The 15,645-nt window shown below is 35.7% G+C and overlaps 2 protein-coding genes across 3 annotated transcripts in view; one reads left to right on the top strand and one right to left on the bottom strand.

Annotated features, from left to right (window-relative positions):
• The window catches only part of LOC142232154 (uncharacterized), a 68,384-nt gene extending 62,933 nt beyond the window's left edge, over positions 1 to 5,451 (top strand). The window contains exons 6-7 of the mRNA XM_075302873.1: positions 1,149 to 1,718; positions 2,789 to 5,451. Of these exons, the coding sequence (XP_075158988.1) occupies positions 1,149 to 1,718; positions 2,789 to 3,988 (1,770 nt within the window). The 3' untranslated portion in view covers positions 3,989 to 5,451. The remainder of the gene's footprint in view (positions 1 to 1,148; positions 1,719 to 2,788) is intronic.
• A 6,079-nt stretch (positions 5,452 to 11,530) lies between these two features.
• Positions 11,531 to 15,405, bottom strand: Idh3a (isocitrate dehydrogenase [NAD] subunit alpha, mitochondrial). 2 transcript variants are annotated; one of them, XM_075302870.1, is made up of 7 exons: positions 15,249 to 15,393; positions 15,054 to 15,113; positions 13,207 to 13,374; positions 12,748 to 13,142; positions 12,548 to 12,683; positions 12,365 to 12,478; positions 11,531 to 12,295 (listed from the first exon to the last, which is right to left on the bottom strand). In XM_075302870.1, exons 1-7 carry the CDS (start codon positions 15,273 to 15,275, stop codon positions 12,071 to 12,073), a joined length of 1,125 nt encoding a protein of 374 aa, XP_075158985.1. In that variant the 5' UTR covers positions 15,276 to 15,393; the 3' UTR covers positions 11,531 to 12,070. The 2 variants fall into 2 exon arrangements, with proteins under 2 accessions (XP_075158985.1, XP_075158986.1); XM_075302871.1 differs by lacking the exon at positions 15,054 to 15,113 and having other exon boundaries at positions 15,249 to 15,405.
• Between the last annotated feature and the right edge of the window lie 240 nt (positions 15,406 to 15,645).

Genomic DNA, 15,645 nt, shown 5'->3' with positions numbered 1-15,645 from the left:
AGTTGGTTCTTTTTCTGTTGTATCAGATTCTTCATCCTTATTGCGAACCTTGTCATTTTGTGCATCCGTGTGTCATTTATTGTTTTACTATTTGGAAAAATATATATACATATATCTTACATTTCGAAAATTGTTCCTGTTAACGCAAAATAATTTTAACATTTACGGTCCAATGCACAGTGGTCTATACCATTGGGTAAAAATAAAAAATCAAAGTTAGAAGTTTGTCAAAAAGTGTGGAAACACTGTTTCTTATGCAAACAAGGTTTTAAAATTTATTTTTTTTTTTCGTTTTATTCCTTCTGTAATCTTTAAGAACGCCTTCAAAAGAAAGAGAGAGAGCACGTAAGCAGTTGAATTTTGCAGAGTTAAAAAGTATACAATTAAGTGCAACTTAAATTAAATAAAACAAAGAAAAACTTCTATCGAAATGAATATTGAATTAAATGGTGTTAACTATATTTTAAAACAATAACAATGTGTAAAACTTGTTTTAAATTTGTTATAAAATTAATATCAGTCTCATTGTTACGTGTTCGTTCGTACATATAGTATGTAAATTTTAACTATTGTTTTAGTTTACCGAAGTGGTCTTGGTTTTTTATATCCAAATATGAATTTGTTAACACTAGTTTAAACTGAAAATGTACATTTGATGACTTTTCTTATGTATTTGGATCTGCTGAATTCGAAAATGAAGGTTAAAAATTTTTTATGGAACCATTTTTGAGATATCTCGCTATTTTTAGTTTTTCTGACTTTTTTCACTAAACAACTCGAGCTAGAAATGTCCAATTATATCGTTGTTTGTACTTGAATGCAAGGTATTGAGATGACGAACAAACGTGTATAATTTGATCTGCGATAAGTGGTTCAAAATATACCAAAACGTCATCAATCAATTCTATTTTATCATTTAATAGTTCTGACATAATTATAAAGCTGTGACCGAAGTTTCACAATGATACCAATACTGGAAGTATTTTTGGCTACTAACTCCATACAGCACCGACCACTGTGCAATGTTCGATTGGCAAGAAATACGTTTGCGTTTACTTTCAAAATTCCCTCTCCAATAGAGTTTCCAGGAACATAAAAAACCAACTTTATTCTGGACAATAACTGTATCACGATTTGTTTTATTTCAGTATTCATCATCAAAGGCCTTAAATGAAAGATTGTCTGCTGATAAAGATACTACAAAGAATTCAAAACCTACTAGCAATGGCCGTAATATGAAACGTAGGGCATCAAGCCGGCGTCAAAGTATGACAATAGAAACCCCACCACAAAGTAAAATACCTCGAGATGCTTCAGGCTTTGTAGCCATACAACCAAAAGTTCCAAAAGCGGATCTTATGGTCACAAATCTAGATGATAGCCAAATATCTGCAGCACAACAACAGCTACTACAATTACAACAACAACCACAAACATCACCATCATCAATTGTACTCAATAAAAATTCAAGTCGTGCGCGAAAGACTCATAAAACTTCGGGTAACAGTCCGAATCAGCCACAAAATATAAATCCACTAGTAATTCAACCAATACAGGCACAACAATCACCACTTGTCACATCGCTAACCAATACTCAAACCGCTTTGCAATTTGTACAACAGCCTATTATTGGAATAGGACAACAGCATATTCAACATCCGGTGCAGCAAACGACAGAAGGCTTTTTAATAACAACGCCGTCCACCACAAGTGAAGAGGTGAGTTAGAAATTTGCATAACAGATCAATTGTCCGGCACTTTAAGTAGTCCTAAACGTTAAAAGACACATATGGAGTGATTTTATTGTATGCAGTAGGGCTATGACTTTGTCAGAGTGGGGAATTAAAGGTAAAGGTAAACAAAAACCTTAGAAGGCTCTTGCATTGCATAGGTACATTTTCTAACAGCAGCATAGATTCTCTTAATTATATATAGATGTTGGAGAAACTGTCCGTTACATTAGGGTATGGTTACACGCCCACAGATCTGCCCATGTCAACAGTAAATAAAATAGCAAAAAGAACTTTTTCTTTCTTTGGAGTACGAACTGCATGGTCGTCAATTATAAAGTGGAGATCGACTTTCGCAACTAAACGCCTAAGTAGTTCACCCAATATGGGTGGATATCAGGGAAGTACAAAACATATGGGTTTCCATTACTAGTAACTTTCGAGCCACTAAAGCAATTCAATTTTTTAAAATCGATCTCCCCACATGCATCCAGAGACAATTTTTCAATTATTGCAAAGTACAATTTTAAATATATCGAGACAAGGTTATGTTAGGTGGCAGCCCGATGTATCAGGCTCACTTAGACTATTCAGTCCATTGTGATACCACATTGGTGAACTTCTCTCTTATCACTGAGTGCTGCCCGATTCCATGTTAAGCTCAATGACAAGGGACCTCCTTTTTATAGCCGAGTCCGAACGGCGTTCCACATTGCAGTGAAACCACTTAGAGAAGCTTTGAAACCCTCAGAAATGTTACCAGCATTACTGAGGTGGGATAATCAACCGCTGAAAAACTTTTTGGTGTTCGGTCGAAGCAGGAATCGAACCCACGACCTTGTGTAAGCAAGGCGCGCATGCTAACCATTGCACCACGGTGGCTCCAAACGAAAATGTTCTTCGGAAAAACCTGGACGCTATGTGTAAATCAAATGTTTACCCAGAAAAACAGTGTCCATAGTCTGGACCATTGTGATTATTTGTTCCGGAAAATTGAAAAAAAAAAAATACAAAAAATACTATATCCAACTGAGAAATTTTTATTTTTATTCATTTAGGAAAGTGTCATCGATTCGAATACGCAATTAATAGCTTTACCCACTCAACCCTATCCCGGTTATAATGAGACATTTTTACTCTGTAAGGTTAACGGTAACACCTGTAAACCAGTTGATAACGTACCCTTGTATTTAAACCATCAACTAAATGAGCTTGTGCCCATACCCTCTGATGTGCTAGAGGCCGGACCAAAACAAGGTACAAACGATGAAATGAAAGAAACGAATACTCAAGAAACCCAAAGGGAATCCGAGAAAAAAATAACTGATACAGAGAGTGGCGGTGGGCCTAATGATACCGAAAGCTCCACTGAAATTTCTAATGTTACCAACATTGGAGTGCATCAGGATTACTTGCAAAGCATGGAGACTGATGCTACTACTGTTGAAGCGGTGGTGGGAGAAGACACGACTGATATAAATGCCAGTAATGGTATTCTATTAAACATTGAAGGTCAACAGGTACTATTAGATGCTGCAACTTTTGCTCATCTATTGGCTAACCCGGATACAAATACACAACTTATATCGGATGATGGTACAGAATATGTGCTTACACATGAAGTATTGCAAGCGCTTCATATGCAACAACAGCAGCAACAACAGGAAGAACAACAACAGATATTAGATATTACCAATGCAGGTGTGAACAGTGATATTATTGCCGTTGCAATGGCTGGATCCGATTTATATGGCAATGAAGTTTTAACAATCGACACATCACAGGGTCTCCAATTGATTGATGATAATGGGAGTGTAGTATTCCAACAACCAACAGAGGCTCCACCAATGGTCCAACAACACTTAACCCCTCCAGCCGTTGTAACTAATGCTGTTCTCGATCAATCACCAATAATGTCAACCCTTGAGGTACCATCAAATAGTCGATTACCAGGTTCGCCAAATTGTATAAATGTACCACCGCTACCATTGGTGTCACCGTCAAATGTAGTGTTTGGAGGTGATGCTCCTTCTAATCTAGATGATAGTCTAGCTGCCATTGGTGTCACTGCTCAATCATCGTCTATATCTTCAGCACTTGGTCTACCCATAACCGTCACAGATCCAAATATAGCCTCAAAAGTTACTTCGGCCGGTCCATTAAATGAAATATTACAATTTGTAACACATCGACCGGCAACAGGTCAGGCTTTGGCCGCTGCTGCCATTGCCGGTGAATCACGTATTTTCAATGACTAAATTAAAATATCGCCCTAATAAAAAAAAATCAAAATATTTATAACCATATAATATTAACATTTAGGAGAAATTAGGACTCATTCGTCATGCACTGTGTGTACGAGATCATCTTCCAACTTTTTGTAAAAAAAAATTATAGTTTTTCCCCTAAAATATCAAGAACCAAAAAAAAAATTGTGTCCTACTTATAAAGGCCTAATTTCACATTAACATTATGTTAGGGCTTAGGGCCTTATTTCACAATTCAGCTAAAGTGGTATATGTAGCTTTTTAACAAATTATATGGTTTAATTTTCATGGTTGTCATATACTTCCACTTGGACATTAAATGAAAATTTATGTCGACATTCAATTATGTTGATCAGTGAGAAATATTTGTGTGGAACTTTTTTACCATGATGTATACACACAGTGTTATGAAAAAGTTATAGATAAATTTAGATCATATTAGACATATTTGTCTGGCGTATTCATTTAAACAAATCTTAAAAACGATTTCGTGAATTAAATCGTAATATTTACGATTTAAAAAAAATATAAATTTTGAGTACAAAATTTGATCAAATTCCCAAAATTAAATTTTTGATGCTCTGTCATCTCCGGCGAGACGATTGTACATTGAATTCTTCAATAAAGATTGTTTACACGAATGCGACAATGAACACTCGTAGTAGTTAATAATTTTGTAAATGTTGAATGTAATATTATCAAGCATACCTAAAAATATATACATAGCTATAGTTTTTAAACTAATATAAGTTTATGAAACAAAATTTAAAAAAGCATAAATAGAAAAAAAAAAATAAAATAATTTCGATTAAATTATGTAGCAAATAATTTTAGTATATTTTAATTTATGGATTTTTTTCTACATTTAAAATGTATTACATTTTCAACAAATAACGAAACTCTTTAGTATATTCTACTTCAGTTAAGGTATAAATATATACATGCAATTACATACATATATATGCACATTTCTATATATATATATAAAATGTACATTTCAAAAGAAGAATTATGAAGCCTTAATAGCAATTTATTTACTATACTAAAACCAAATACAAATAGAATTGTGCATAGAGAATCTAATGCGTTATTCAAGAACTGAAAACGTTGCATATTACTACCAGAGACAAGTGTAATATATCATCAAATATTCTAAATAATTTAATTCTTTATTACTGATTTGTCTCTGTACAAAAGCAAAATGATGAAGGTTTGCTTCGTTCATGTGATCCTACGATTCATATGGTTGAAATAATGACCTAATTCGAGTTTCCACGTTAGCAAAATGACAACAATTACAACGTACTTTTTCTCTGTGTGAATATAACTACATATAATTATATTAATTTCAATTTGATACTTTATGTTTATTTAAGTAAACGCTATAAGTAGTATGTAAAATGTATACATATTAATTAAGAAATATCTATTTAAATAAAAGAAATTTAAACTGATTTGTTTGTGTCAACCTTATCTGAAGTTATCGTCGTTGCTGTCACTTTAACTTGTTTGCTCTAGTAGCAATGCAAAATTACTAATTCAGCAAACTGCAAATAAAAATTAGTCATTTTAATGTTTAGGTTAAGTTAGGCTTCCATGTCTGGGGTATAATCGAAGACTTTTCGAGATACAACCAAAATTTCAAAAATCTTTTTTTCCAATATCTCCAAAACTTTATAAGATATTTATGTAAAATTTTCTGTGTTTAGAAAGTACATTGAACTGAACTTGAAGTATATTGAGCTTTAAAATCGCATCGTTTCGATTAAACAATGAATAAATGAGATATATCAAGTTTTTATTGACTATATGTCAAGACCCGGGCATTTCTGGGACAAAAATTGAACCTTTTTAGAATCAGCGCACCACGCTGCATAACATACATGAAATTAAAACAAATCGGTGAGGGCCCCATAAACTGCAGTTCCTCCCAGGTTGAGATGCTAGAACGTATTTCGGATAACATCTGCCCAGTACAATGTTGCTGTTGTATGAAAAGATGATTGTTCAGGGTGTGGTTGCTAAGTGTGTCCTGTTCCTTCACCCTGAGTATTTTGGACGGATGTTAACAGTAGCAACTCTATATATTTATTTTGCCTCCAACATTTCTGCTTATCACTTGGCCAAGAGTTTCTCTGTTATTGGACGTACATACTCTCTGGACACAAATGTGGATAGCGATATTTTAGATCATCTCGTTAGTCGAATCAGAAGCCTATAGTTACAAATTCCTGTCGACAAAGAGGCTCCTAAATTGGGACACAGGTTTAGTCTTCACCTTAAGCTCACTAACATTTCGTCCTTACGAGACTATGGAACAATCATACCCACAATGTCAGAATTTACCAAATCGTATTGACTATAAATAAAACCAAGAATAACAAGTATATACGGCCGTAAGTTCGGCGGGATATATATTAGACAAAAGAAAGGTCATTTAAATACGTTTATATTCAGTTCTTGACCTGTAATGTGTCGCTTTATATGGGGGCTATATACCAAAAATGACAGATTTTTTACTGATGTTTGGAAGATTTCGCAAAATATTCCTCTCCAACTAAGAGGTGCTTCATAAAATTTCTACATAAATAAAATTCTGACAAAATTTTCAATAGAAATAAATTTTTGACTAAATTTTCTATAGAAATTATATTCTGACAAAATTTCCTAAAGAAATAAAATGTTGACAAAATTTTCTATAGAAATAAAATTTTGACAAAATTTTCTATAGAAATATAAAATTTTGACAAAATTGTCTAAGACAATAACATTTTGGTGATTATTTTTGGCTCGAGTGGCAATCGTGATTTTTCTGTGATTGGGGATCGGTTTATCTGGGGCTATATATAACTATAGATCGATACGGAAAAATTTTGACATGGTTGTTATCGGCCATATACTAGCGCAATGTACAAAATTTCAAACAGATCGGACGAATTTTGCTCATTCAAGAGGCTCCGGAGGTCAAATCTGGCGATCGGTTTATATGGGGGCTATATATAATTAGGAACCGATATGGACCAATTTTTGCATGATTGTTAGAGACCATATACTAACACCAGATACTAAGTTTCAACCGAATCGGATGAATTTTGCTCTTCCAAGAGGCAAATTCAAATCTGGGGGTCGGTTTATATGGGGGCTGTATATAATTATGGACATATATGGACCAATTCTGGCATGGTTGTTAGAGACCATATACTAACACCACGTACCAAATTTCAACCGGATCGGATGAATTTTGCTTCCCCAAGAGACTCCGGAAGTCAAATCTGGGGATCGTTTTATAGGGGGACTATATATATTTATCAGTCGGATCGGACGAAATTTGCTTATCTTTGAGGCTCCGCAAGCTAAATCTGTGGATCGGTTTATATGGGGGCTATATGTAATTATGGACCGATGTTGACCAATCGGATGAAATATGCTTCTCTTTTTTTTTTTGATTGAATTCATTTATTTCAGTATTGTAAATACTATAAATATTAACAAATTATGTAGATATTATATACGTTTTAATTAAGATATTTAACAGAATGAACCAATATTATTATTTCTTATATAATTAATACAAAATTTTTTAAATAAATTCACATTCTCCTCATTTTTTATATAATTGGGTAGACTGTTGTATAATTGAAGGCCTTTGTAAAAAAGAGATCTCTGTGAAGCTGATGAATTTACGCGTTGTAACCTGAAGTCTCCTATATTTCTGAGGTTATATGGTTGTACATCTCCAACATATCGCAATCTTTCTGGTTGTTAGAGACCATATACCAACACCATATACCAAATTTCAGCCAGACCGGATGAAATATGCTTCTCTTAGAGGCTCCGCAAGCCAAATCTGGGAGTCCGTTTATATGGGGGATATACGTAAAAGTGAACCGATATGGCCCATTTGCAATACCATCCGACTTACTTTATGGGGTCTTAGAGCAATATTTCGATGTGTTACAAACGGAATGACAAAGTTAATAATAGGTTGGCTGATAAGTCCCCGGTCTGACACATAGATGGCGTCGCTAGTATTAAATGCATATTATTTTTATATAGTACCAACCTTCAAATGATTCGTGTCAAAATCTGACGTCTGTAAGTCAATTAGTTTGTGAGATAGAGCGTCTTTTATGAAGCAACTTTTGTTATTGCGAAAAAAATGGAAAAAGAAGGAATGTCGTGTTTTGATAAAATACTGTTTTCTGAAGGGAAAAAATACGGTGGAAGCAAAAACTTGGCTTGATAATGAGTTTCCGGACTCTGCCCCAGGGAAATCAACAATAATTGATTGGTATGCAAAATTCAAGCGTGGTGAAATGAGCACGGAGGACGGTGAAGGCAGTGGACGCCCGAAAGAGGTGGTTACCGACGAAAACATCAAAAAAATCCACAAAATGATTTTGAATGATCGTAAAATGAAGTTGATCGAGATAGCAGAGGCCTTAAAGATATCAAAGGAATGTGTTGGTCATATCATTCATCAATATTTGGATATGCGGAAGCTCTGTGCAAAATGGGTGCCGCGAGATCTCACATTTGACCAAAAACAACAACGTGTTGATGATTCTGAGCGGTGTTTGCAGCTGTTAACTCGTAATACACCCGAGTTTTTCCGTCGATATGTGACAATGGATGAAACATGGCTCAATCACTACACTCCTGAGTCCAATCGACAGTCGGCTGAGTGGACAGCGACCGGTTGAGTGGACAGCGACCGGCTGAGTGGACAGCGACCGGTGAACCGTCTCCGAAGCGTGGAAAGACTCAAAAGTCCGCTGGCAAAATAATGGCCTCTGTTTTTTGAGATGCGCATGGAATAATTTTTATCGATTATCTTGAGAAGGGAAAAACCATCAACAGAGACTATTATATGGCGTTATTGGAGCGTTTGAAGGTTGAAATCGCGGCAAAACGGCCCCATATGAAGAAGAAAAACGACAACGCACCGTGCCACAAGTCATTGAAAACGATGGCAAAAATTCATGAATTGGGCTTCGAATTGCTTCCCCACCCACCATATTCCCCAGATCTGGCCCCCAACGACTTTTTCTTGTTCTCAGACCTCAAAAGGATGCTGGCAGGGAAAAAATTTGGCTGCAATGAAGAGGTGATCGCCGAAACTGAGGCCGAAGGAGTACTACCAAAATGGTATAAAAAATTGGAAGGTCGTAATAATCGTTGTATCGCTCTTGAAGGGAACTATGTTGAATAATAAAAACGAATTTTGACAAAAAAATGTGTTTTTCTTTGTTAGACCGGGGACTTATCAGCCAACATGTTATACCCCCATCCTATAGCGGAGGGTATAAAGAGAGGATACATCGCTTTACTTACACTAACAAGCCAAAAAAAGAACTAACCAACAGCGCCTCTAGTGGAAAATAGTGGCGAAACTCAACCAACACCCATACGCATTCATACATTAACAAAACTTAATCTAAAATTCGGTTAATATAATCAGTGGTATTAGGGATTATCACATCAGCACAACAACGACTACCCTCACTGCTGTGGATCCTACATACCGGAGTCGATACAAGGAACTCCACCTTGTCCGAGGACTACAACCTCCCCATCGGAATACCAGTACCAAACCCTCTCCCCATCCCAAATCCCAATCTCATCCCTTTTTCCTATCTGGGCAGAATTTGCTGCCAGTCTGCTCAGAATCCGTCTCCTTTACTCTGTGATGTATAGCAAATGTCATAACCTGTAGTCACTATAGCGAGGCCATCTCATATTATGCCTGCAAAGATAAAATTCAGCAATTCAAAAGTTTAGGGTAAAGACAAACGAAGTTTATTGAAGAAAAATTTAAAATTCAATGTACAGAAAAATTATTTTTTTTTAATACTTACACAAAAACAAAGCATACTTGATTAACAAAGAATTGAAGAGACAAAGTGTTGATACAACAAGTTTTTGGTTTATTTTAGCATGCAAATCTCACCAACTACAAATATGAGTCCGTCCGTAAATAACTGTATATCTAGTCCAGAGTTATGTCGGGCTTGCACAAGGAAATTCAGTAAGACAGCTAAATCGATCCGTTGCCATCTGCACCCGAGAATCTCAGGTCTCAGGAATTCAGACCAATATACCCCTTTGTTGGAGCCTGCTGCCGAAGAACCCAACAATCTCCGCGTTCACAAACCTCTGACAATAACCATAGAACCACGTCGAGACTGCTGACTCTTCCTTGTCAGCACATTCAGCAACACAGTCGTTCCCTTCCAGTTCTAGGAACCAGTTGAGTGGCCTCAAGATCCTGCAGTGGAACTGCAATGGGCTGGCAAGGAAGATTACCGAAATCACAGAATTCATGGACAAGAAGGGCATTCTCATAGCCGCGCTCCAGGAGACTAAACCCTCCAGTAGGAATGGTCTCTCAAGAACATCCTGCTACACTGTCCTTAGGTAGGACAGAGAAAGGAATGCCGGAGGGGGTATAGCCTTTGTATCTCGCTAGGGAGCCACCCACAAGCGAGAGAAGTGTCGCAAGCATTTGATGGAGTCCGATCTTGGATCCAAACGGTTGTGGTCTACTATCCGCAAACTCTCGAACTCCAAGCGAAAGGCTAACATTTCAATTTCGTTTGGGGGGCAAACTCGATGGATGATGCCCGGGTAGCGAATGCTTTCTGCAGACAGTTCGTCGAGCAAACCAGGACAGTAGATCGTACCTACCTGATGCAAAGGCGAGTCTTCCGTGCACTCAGACAGGACAGTCCACTTCATTGCTACCCTTTATGCCACGTAAAGGAGCTCCTCTTCCACCACATGCTCATCTAATAACTTATGCGCAAAACTGTTCGATAGTTATATCAAGTAGAGACATCAAAGAACTCTTCCACCACATGTTCATCTGATAACCTATGCGGACAACTGTTCCATAGTTATATCAAGTAAAGAGGGATTTCTTTATAAACAGAAATCTGAAACTTTCTGCCCCGAAGTCGACAGCAGCCATATTCCCATCGTGGACCAAAGAGGTTAACCAAGAGCTGGATATCCACAACCATGGCCAGAACATTCCCACATGCAAGAAACCCAAGATTCTTAGTTTAACGCTTGAAGGCCTTTTCCTTGAGCCCTAAAGGTGGGTATTGAGCTCAAGTTTAGCCGCTAAAATCGCTAAAGTGAAAACTAAATCAGTAAAAAGGCATAAAATAATATATATTTATTGCAAATTTTATTATAACTTGATGGGGAATAGCCCAAAGAAAAGTTTCACAAAGTTTGTATTCCTTAAAGTGGATTAATTAAGAAAAGTAATCGTGGAAAAACGACGATTTTAGTGGCTAAACTCGAACTTAATACCCACCTTAAAGAAGGAAACCGAACAACTAATTTCGATGACCCCCAAAAACTTCAAAAGACTGTCATTTATGAAGATTAAAATATTCGGAAACTTTACAGAGAATTAACAGATATACTGAAAAGTACAAATCCCATATTAGCAATCGGTTTGTTTTTTCATTTTTTTTTTTTTTTTTTTGTTTTAAAAAAATCGATCCAAACATGAAACGATAATTTAATTAATATTATGTATTTTCATATATATTTATTTCAACAATTTTTTATGTGTATTATGACAACTATTTTTTTGTTATGGTATTGTTCTTCATACGAATATGTGCAATAATTTTGCTTTACACATACGTTTCAGTAAGATGTGTCCTTTGACATTCAAATAAATTTCTTGGAAATTTTAAATTAAATGAAGCCAAAACAGACTGAGGAAAAATAAATGAATATAAATTAAAACGTTGGCTAAATGATTAAATAACAGCACATTTCTTTTGGACAAAACTAAACAAAACTATACATAATAATGATAAAATAAAATAATAATACGGCAAATAAGGATGGAAGGATGTTGGCAATTTTATATTTTGATAAAAAAAAATATTTAAAATCTGCATTAAATTGCATTAAGTAGGTATTCGAACATACAATACTATCGGTTTTTTTCTCAAGAGTTTCTTTCTATTCAAATTATATTAAAAAGGTGAACGTTTTTTTTTTGGCTTAAATGAAATGAGTTTTGTGGCATAGTTGACGCTGGAAAGTTTACAGCTTAGCACAAATTTCATTTGTGAATTCAGAGCATTTGGCTTTACCACCCAAATCACCGGTTAAATATTTGCCTTCTTTAATGACAGCAAAACAGGCTTGCTCAATTTTATCAGCGTGAGAGTTTAGTTTCATGTGTCTCAACATCATGACAGCCGACAATAACAAGGCAGTGGGGTTGGCCAAATCCTTTCCAGCTATATCGGGAGCAGTACCGTGAACCTTGAAGTTATTAAAAAATGTGCGTGAATACATTACATTTTACAATTGCTTAAATATTTTTCAACTTACGGATTCAAAGAGGGCACCGTTGAGACCCATGTTACCGGAAGGTGTCAATCCTAGACCACCTACCAAACCGGCACACATATCAGACAAGATATCGCCATACAAATTAGGCATCACCTATATAAACATAAACCACAGTTTCCTAGATAAACTAAATTAAAAACAAATAATAGTAATAGTAATTACCAAAACATCGTATTTGTTGGGATCTTGCACCATGTTCAAGCACACTGTATCCAAATAACGTTCTTCAAATTGGATTTCAGGGAAATTTCCAGCCATATCACGAACGCAGCGCAAGAACAAACCATCAGACATACGCCTATGAAGAGTAAGAGTAATGTATTTTATTATGAAATTCAGACACCATTTCCCAATGAACCTACATGATGTTAGCCTTATGTACGACAGTGACCTTCTTTCTGTTATTGTTTTTAGCATATTGGAAAGCGTATTCAGCCACACGTTTTGAGGCCTCCTCAGTAATCAGTTTGATACTCTGGACAACACCGTCAACAATTTCGTGCTCAATGCCGGAATATTCACCTTCAGTATTTTCACGAATTGTGACAACATCGACATTATCGTACAATGTCTTGTAACCCTCCAGACTTCTGCAGGGTCTTACGTTGGCATACAAATTAAATTCTTTACGCAAAGCCAAATTCAAAGAACGATGACCTTTGCCAACTGGAGTCATAAGGGGGCCTTTCAAACCAATTTTGTTTGTGTTAACTGAATCTATGGCAGCTTGAGGAATGCCAAACATGCCGTCAGGACCCTTAATTGAGAATAAAATGGTTAATAATTATTTTAGCACCATATTAGTTTCTGTTTATATTTACCCTAACGGGTGTAACATCAACGGCTTCCCATTCAATGGGCACACTGGCAGCAGTAAAGATTTTCTGCACCGCAGCAGAAATCTCAGGACCAATGCCATCACCAGGAATGAGGGTAACTTTGCGTGTACCCGAAGAAAATGCACGTCCAGAGGCGGGAGCAGTGTTAACCTAAAAAATATAGGAGCATGAAAAATATAGAAACATGATAAGCATATTGCTTTTTAATAAAAGTAACAGAACAATGTGCAATATATTAGTACATGAATTATTATCCTAATATTTTGAGGTTTTTATTAAATGCCTTTTTTATCCTATTATTTATATAATTATTTTAATTAGATATTCCCTTAAGATATGTTCAAGATCGAACAACATTCTGGACAGCAGATATACATTTTAAATCCAGGGTTGAAAAAACGGCGCTAATGAAGTTCTTAATGTAACCAAAAACTAAAATTATAGATATAATGCAAAGCCAAGTCCATAGGAAGGAAGCATAGACTAGGAGTTGAATTTGAATTGTATTCAACTGCTGCTTCGCCTAAACAAAGGGCTTAACGAAACACCTTTTAAATTTAGTATGTGTAATGAAGAAGGACAGAGATCGATTTAATAATAAATAATAGCATGAATGATAGAATGACCAAAGCGTCTAAAGCCATCCATTCCAAATGACCTAGTAAAGCTACGCATTTGAGGGGCTTTGTTTATAAGCATTTTTTCTGGAGACACATATGTACCGAACATTCTGAAATAGTATACAACCACATTTGAATGTACATATTTCTGATAAAGGATTCTTTGTATTAGGGAAATTAGGTCAGGTATAGTGGCTGCCCGATATTTTATGCACACTTAAACTATGCAGTCCATGGTGGTACAACATGTGGTTAATTTCTCTCTTATAGTTGGATGCTGCGCGATTCTGTATATCTCAACGACAAGGCACCTCCTTTTTATAGACAAATCCGAACCCGAACGTTTCCCAACACGGTAAAGTCGCGTAGAGAAACTTTGAAATACACAGAAAAGCCGAAAAGGAAATTAACCACCGCTTAAATATTTATTAGTATTCGATCGAAACTTTGATTAAACCTACGACATTTTGGTGCTTGGTACATGCTAACCATTGCACCATGAATGCCTCTCTAATATGCCATGTGCCCTGAAAATCAAAATCGACAGCTCATCTCCAAAGCGAAGAGAACACAAACATCGGAAAGGTTATAGAGTTTATATTTCGCCATGCTGGAAAAAAGGAGACATCAACAGCGACTTAACGTAGGGTTATTTGACCGCCGATCTCCCAATGCTCATTCAATGTGGTATTTCCTTTCCTCAGATCTAATCGATGGTAACCGCCGAAAGTAAGATTGTTTTTCTCAAAACGCTACAATTACATAATTTTTTTTTCCAAAATGTTCTCAACCAAGTAAGGTCTTTATAAAATGTCTAAATTATTATTTTCCCTAAATTTTATAGTTATATTATCTAGTCCCGTGTCATATGAAGGGCACCTATGGACTTGCTGCGGCTCTCATTAGGAAGAGTTGAGGTTAAGATTTCATTCTGGAATTTATATTAAATGAATTACTTGTATATGTAGCAAAATTTTTGAATATACATATTAGGGTTGCACTAGTTTTGTCCTCTCTCCCCTCAATATATGTTTAATATCGACGACCTGCTATAAATCGTAGAAATTTTCTATCCAATCAGTGTTATGTAAAAATATTGGCCGTACCCCATCTCTCATATGGATTCATATGAAGAATATTTCGGAGCTAACATCTTTTCTAATAACACGAATGTAGTTGCACTATTAAAACTAATATCCTTTATTGTACCTTTAAGGAAGAGGATAACTCTTTTGTTTCCCGGGAGCCATTAATTCCAATTATTTTTAACTAAAATTAAAACAAAAAGAACAACAGACGTACAGGAAGAGAGGAAAAATTTTCGCAGGCATATAGGGAACAAGTTAAACATTTTCACGTTACTCAAAAAGACATGCAATGTCAGATATATAGAATGAATCTTACAATCTTCTGAATTAGTCTCGCAGCCATTGTATTTTGTTGATTTCTTCTGTAAGTTTATGCAATTATTTTTTTTTCTATTTCTCACGCCGACACCGTTCGTTCCGTTGCCACTCAATTCAATTGAACACAGACGACGGTTGTATTAAACCGTATTAAAAGTTAGCGAGAAATGGCAGCACTATACTTATTGTAATGCTGCCAGATTTTTCTAAATACGAAGAGCAAAGATTTACATAGCATCTTTGGAAGAGTCGAATTCATTTTGGTTTTGAATATGGTAGTTTAATACGCAAAATTTCTCGATTTTTAGCACCAACATATTTTTACGAATCGTAAAGTGTAAAAATTAAGATTTCGTATATTTGCGTATTTAGTATTTGCCTTTTGTTTACAAACA

This window comes from Haematobia irritans, chromosome 3 (assembly GCF_050003625.1).
Source record: "Haematobia irritans isolate KBUSLIRL chromosome 3, ASM5000362v1, whole genome shotgun sequence".
NCBI lineage: Eukaryota > Metazoa > Arthropoda > Insecta > Diptera > Muscidae > Haematobia > Haematobia irritans.
Note: the sequence above shows the minus strand (reverse complement) of the source record. Positions and strands in the feature narration are given on the sequence as shown.

Coding starts and splice junctions, on each gene's coding strand:
- Idh3a (XM_075302870.1), bottom strand. CDS start 15,275: ATGGCTGCGAGACTAATTCAGAAGATT. Junction 13,375..15,053: donor AGTTATCCTCTTCCTTAAAG/GTACAATAAAGG, acceptor TATATTTTTTAG/GTTAACACTGCTCCCGCCTC. Junction 12,479..12,547: donor CCAACAAATACGATGTTTTG/GTAATTACTATT, acceptor ATGTTTATATAG/GTGATGCCTAATTTGTATGG.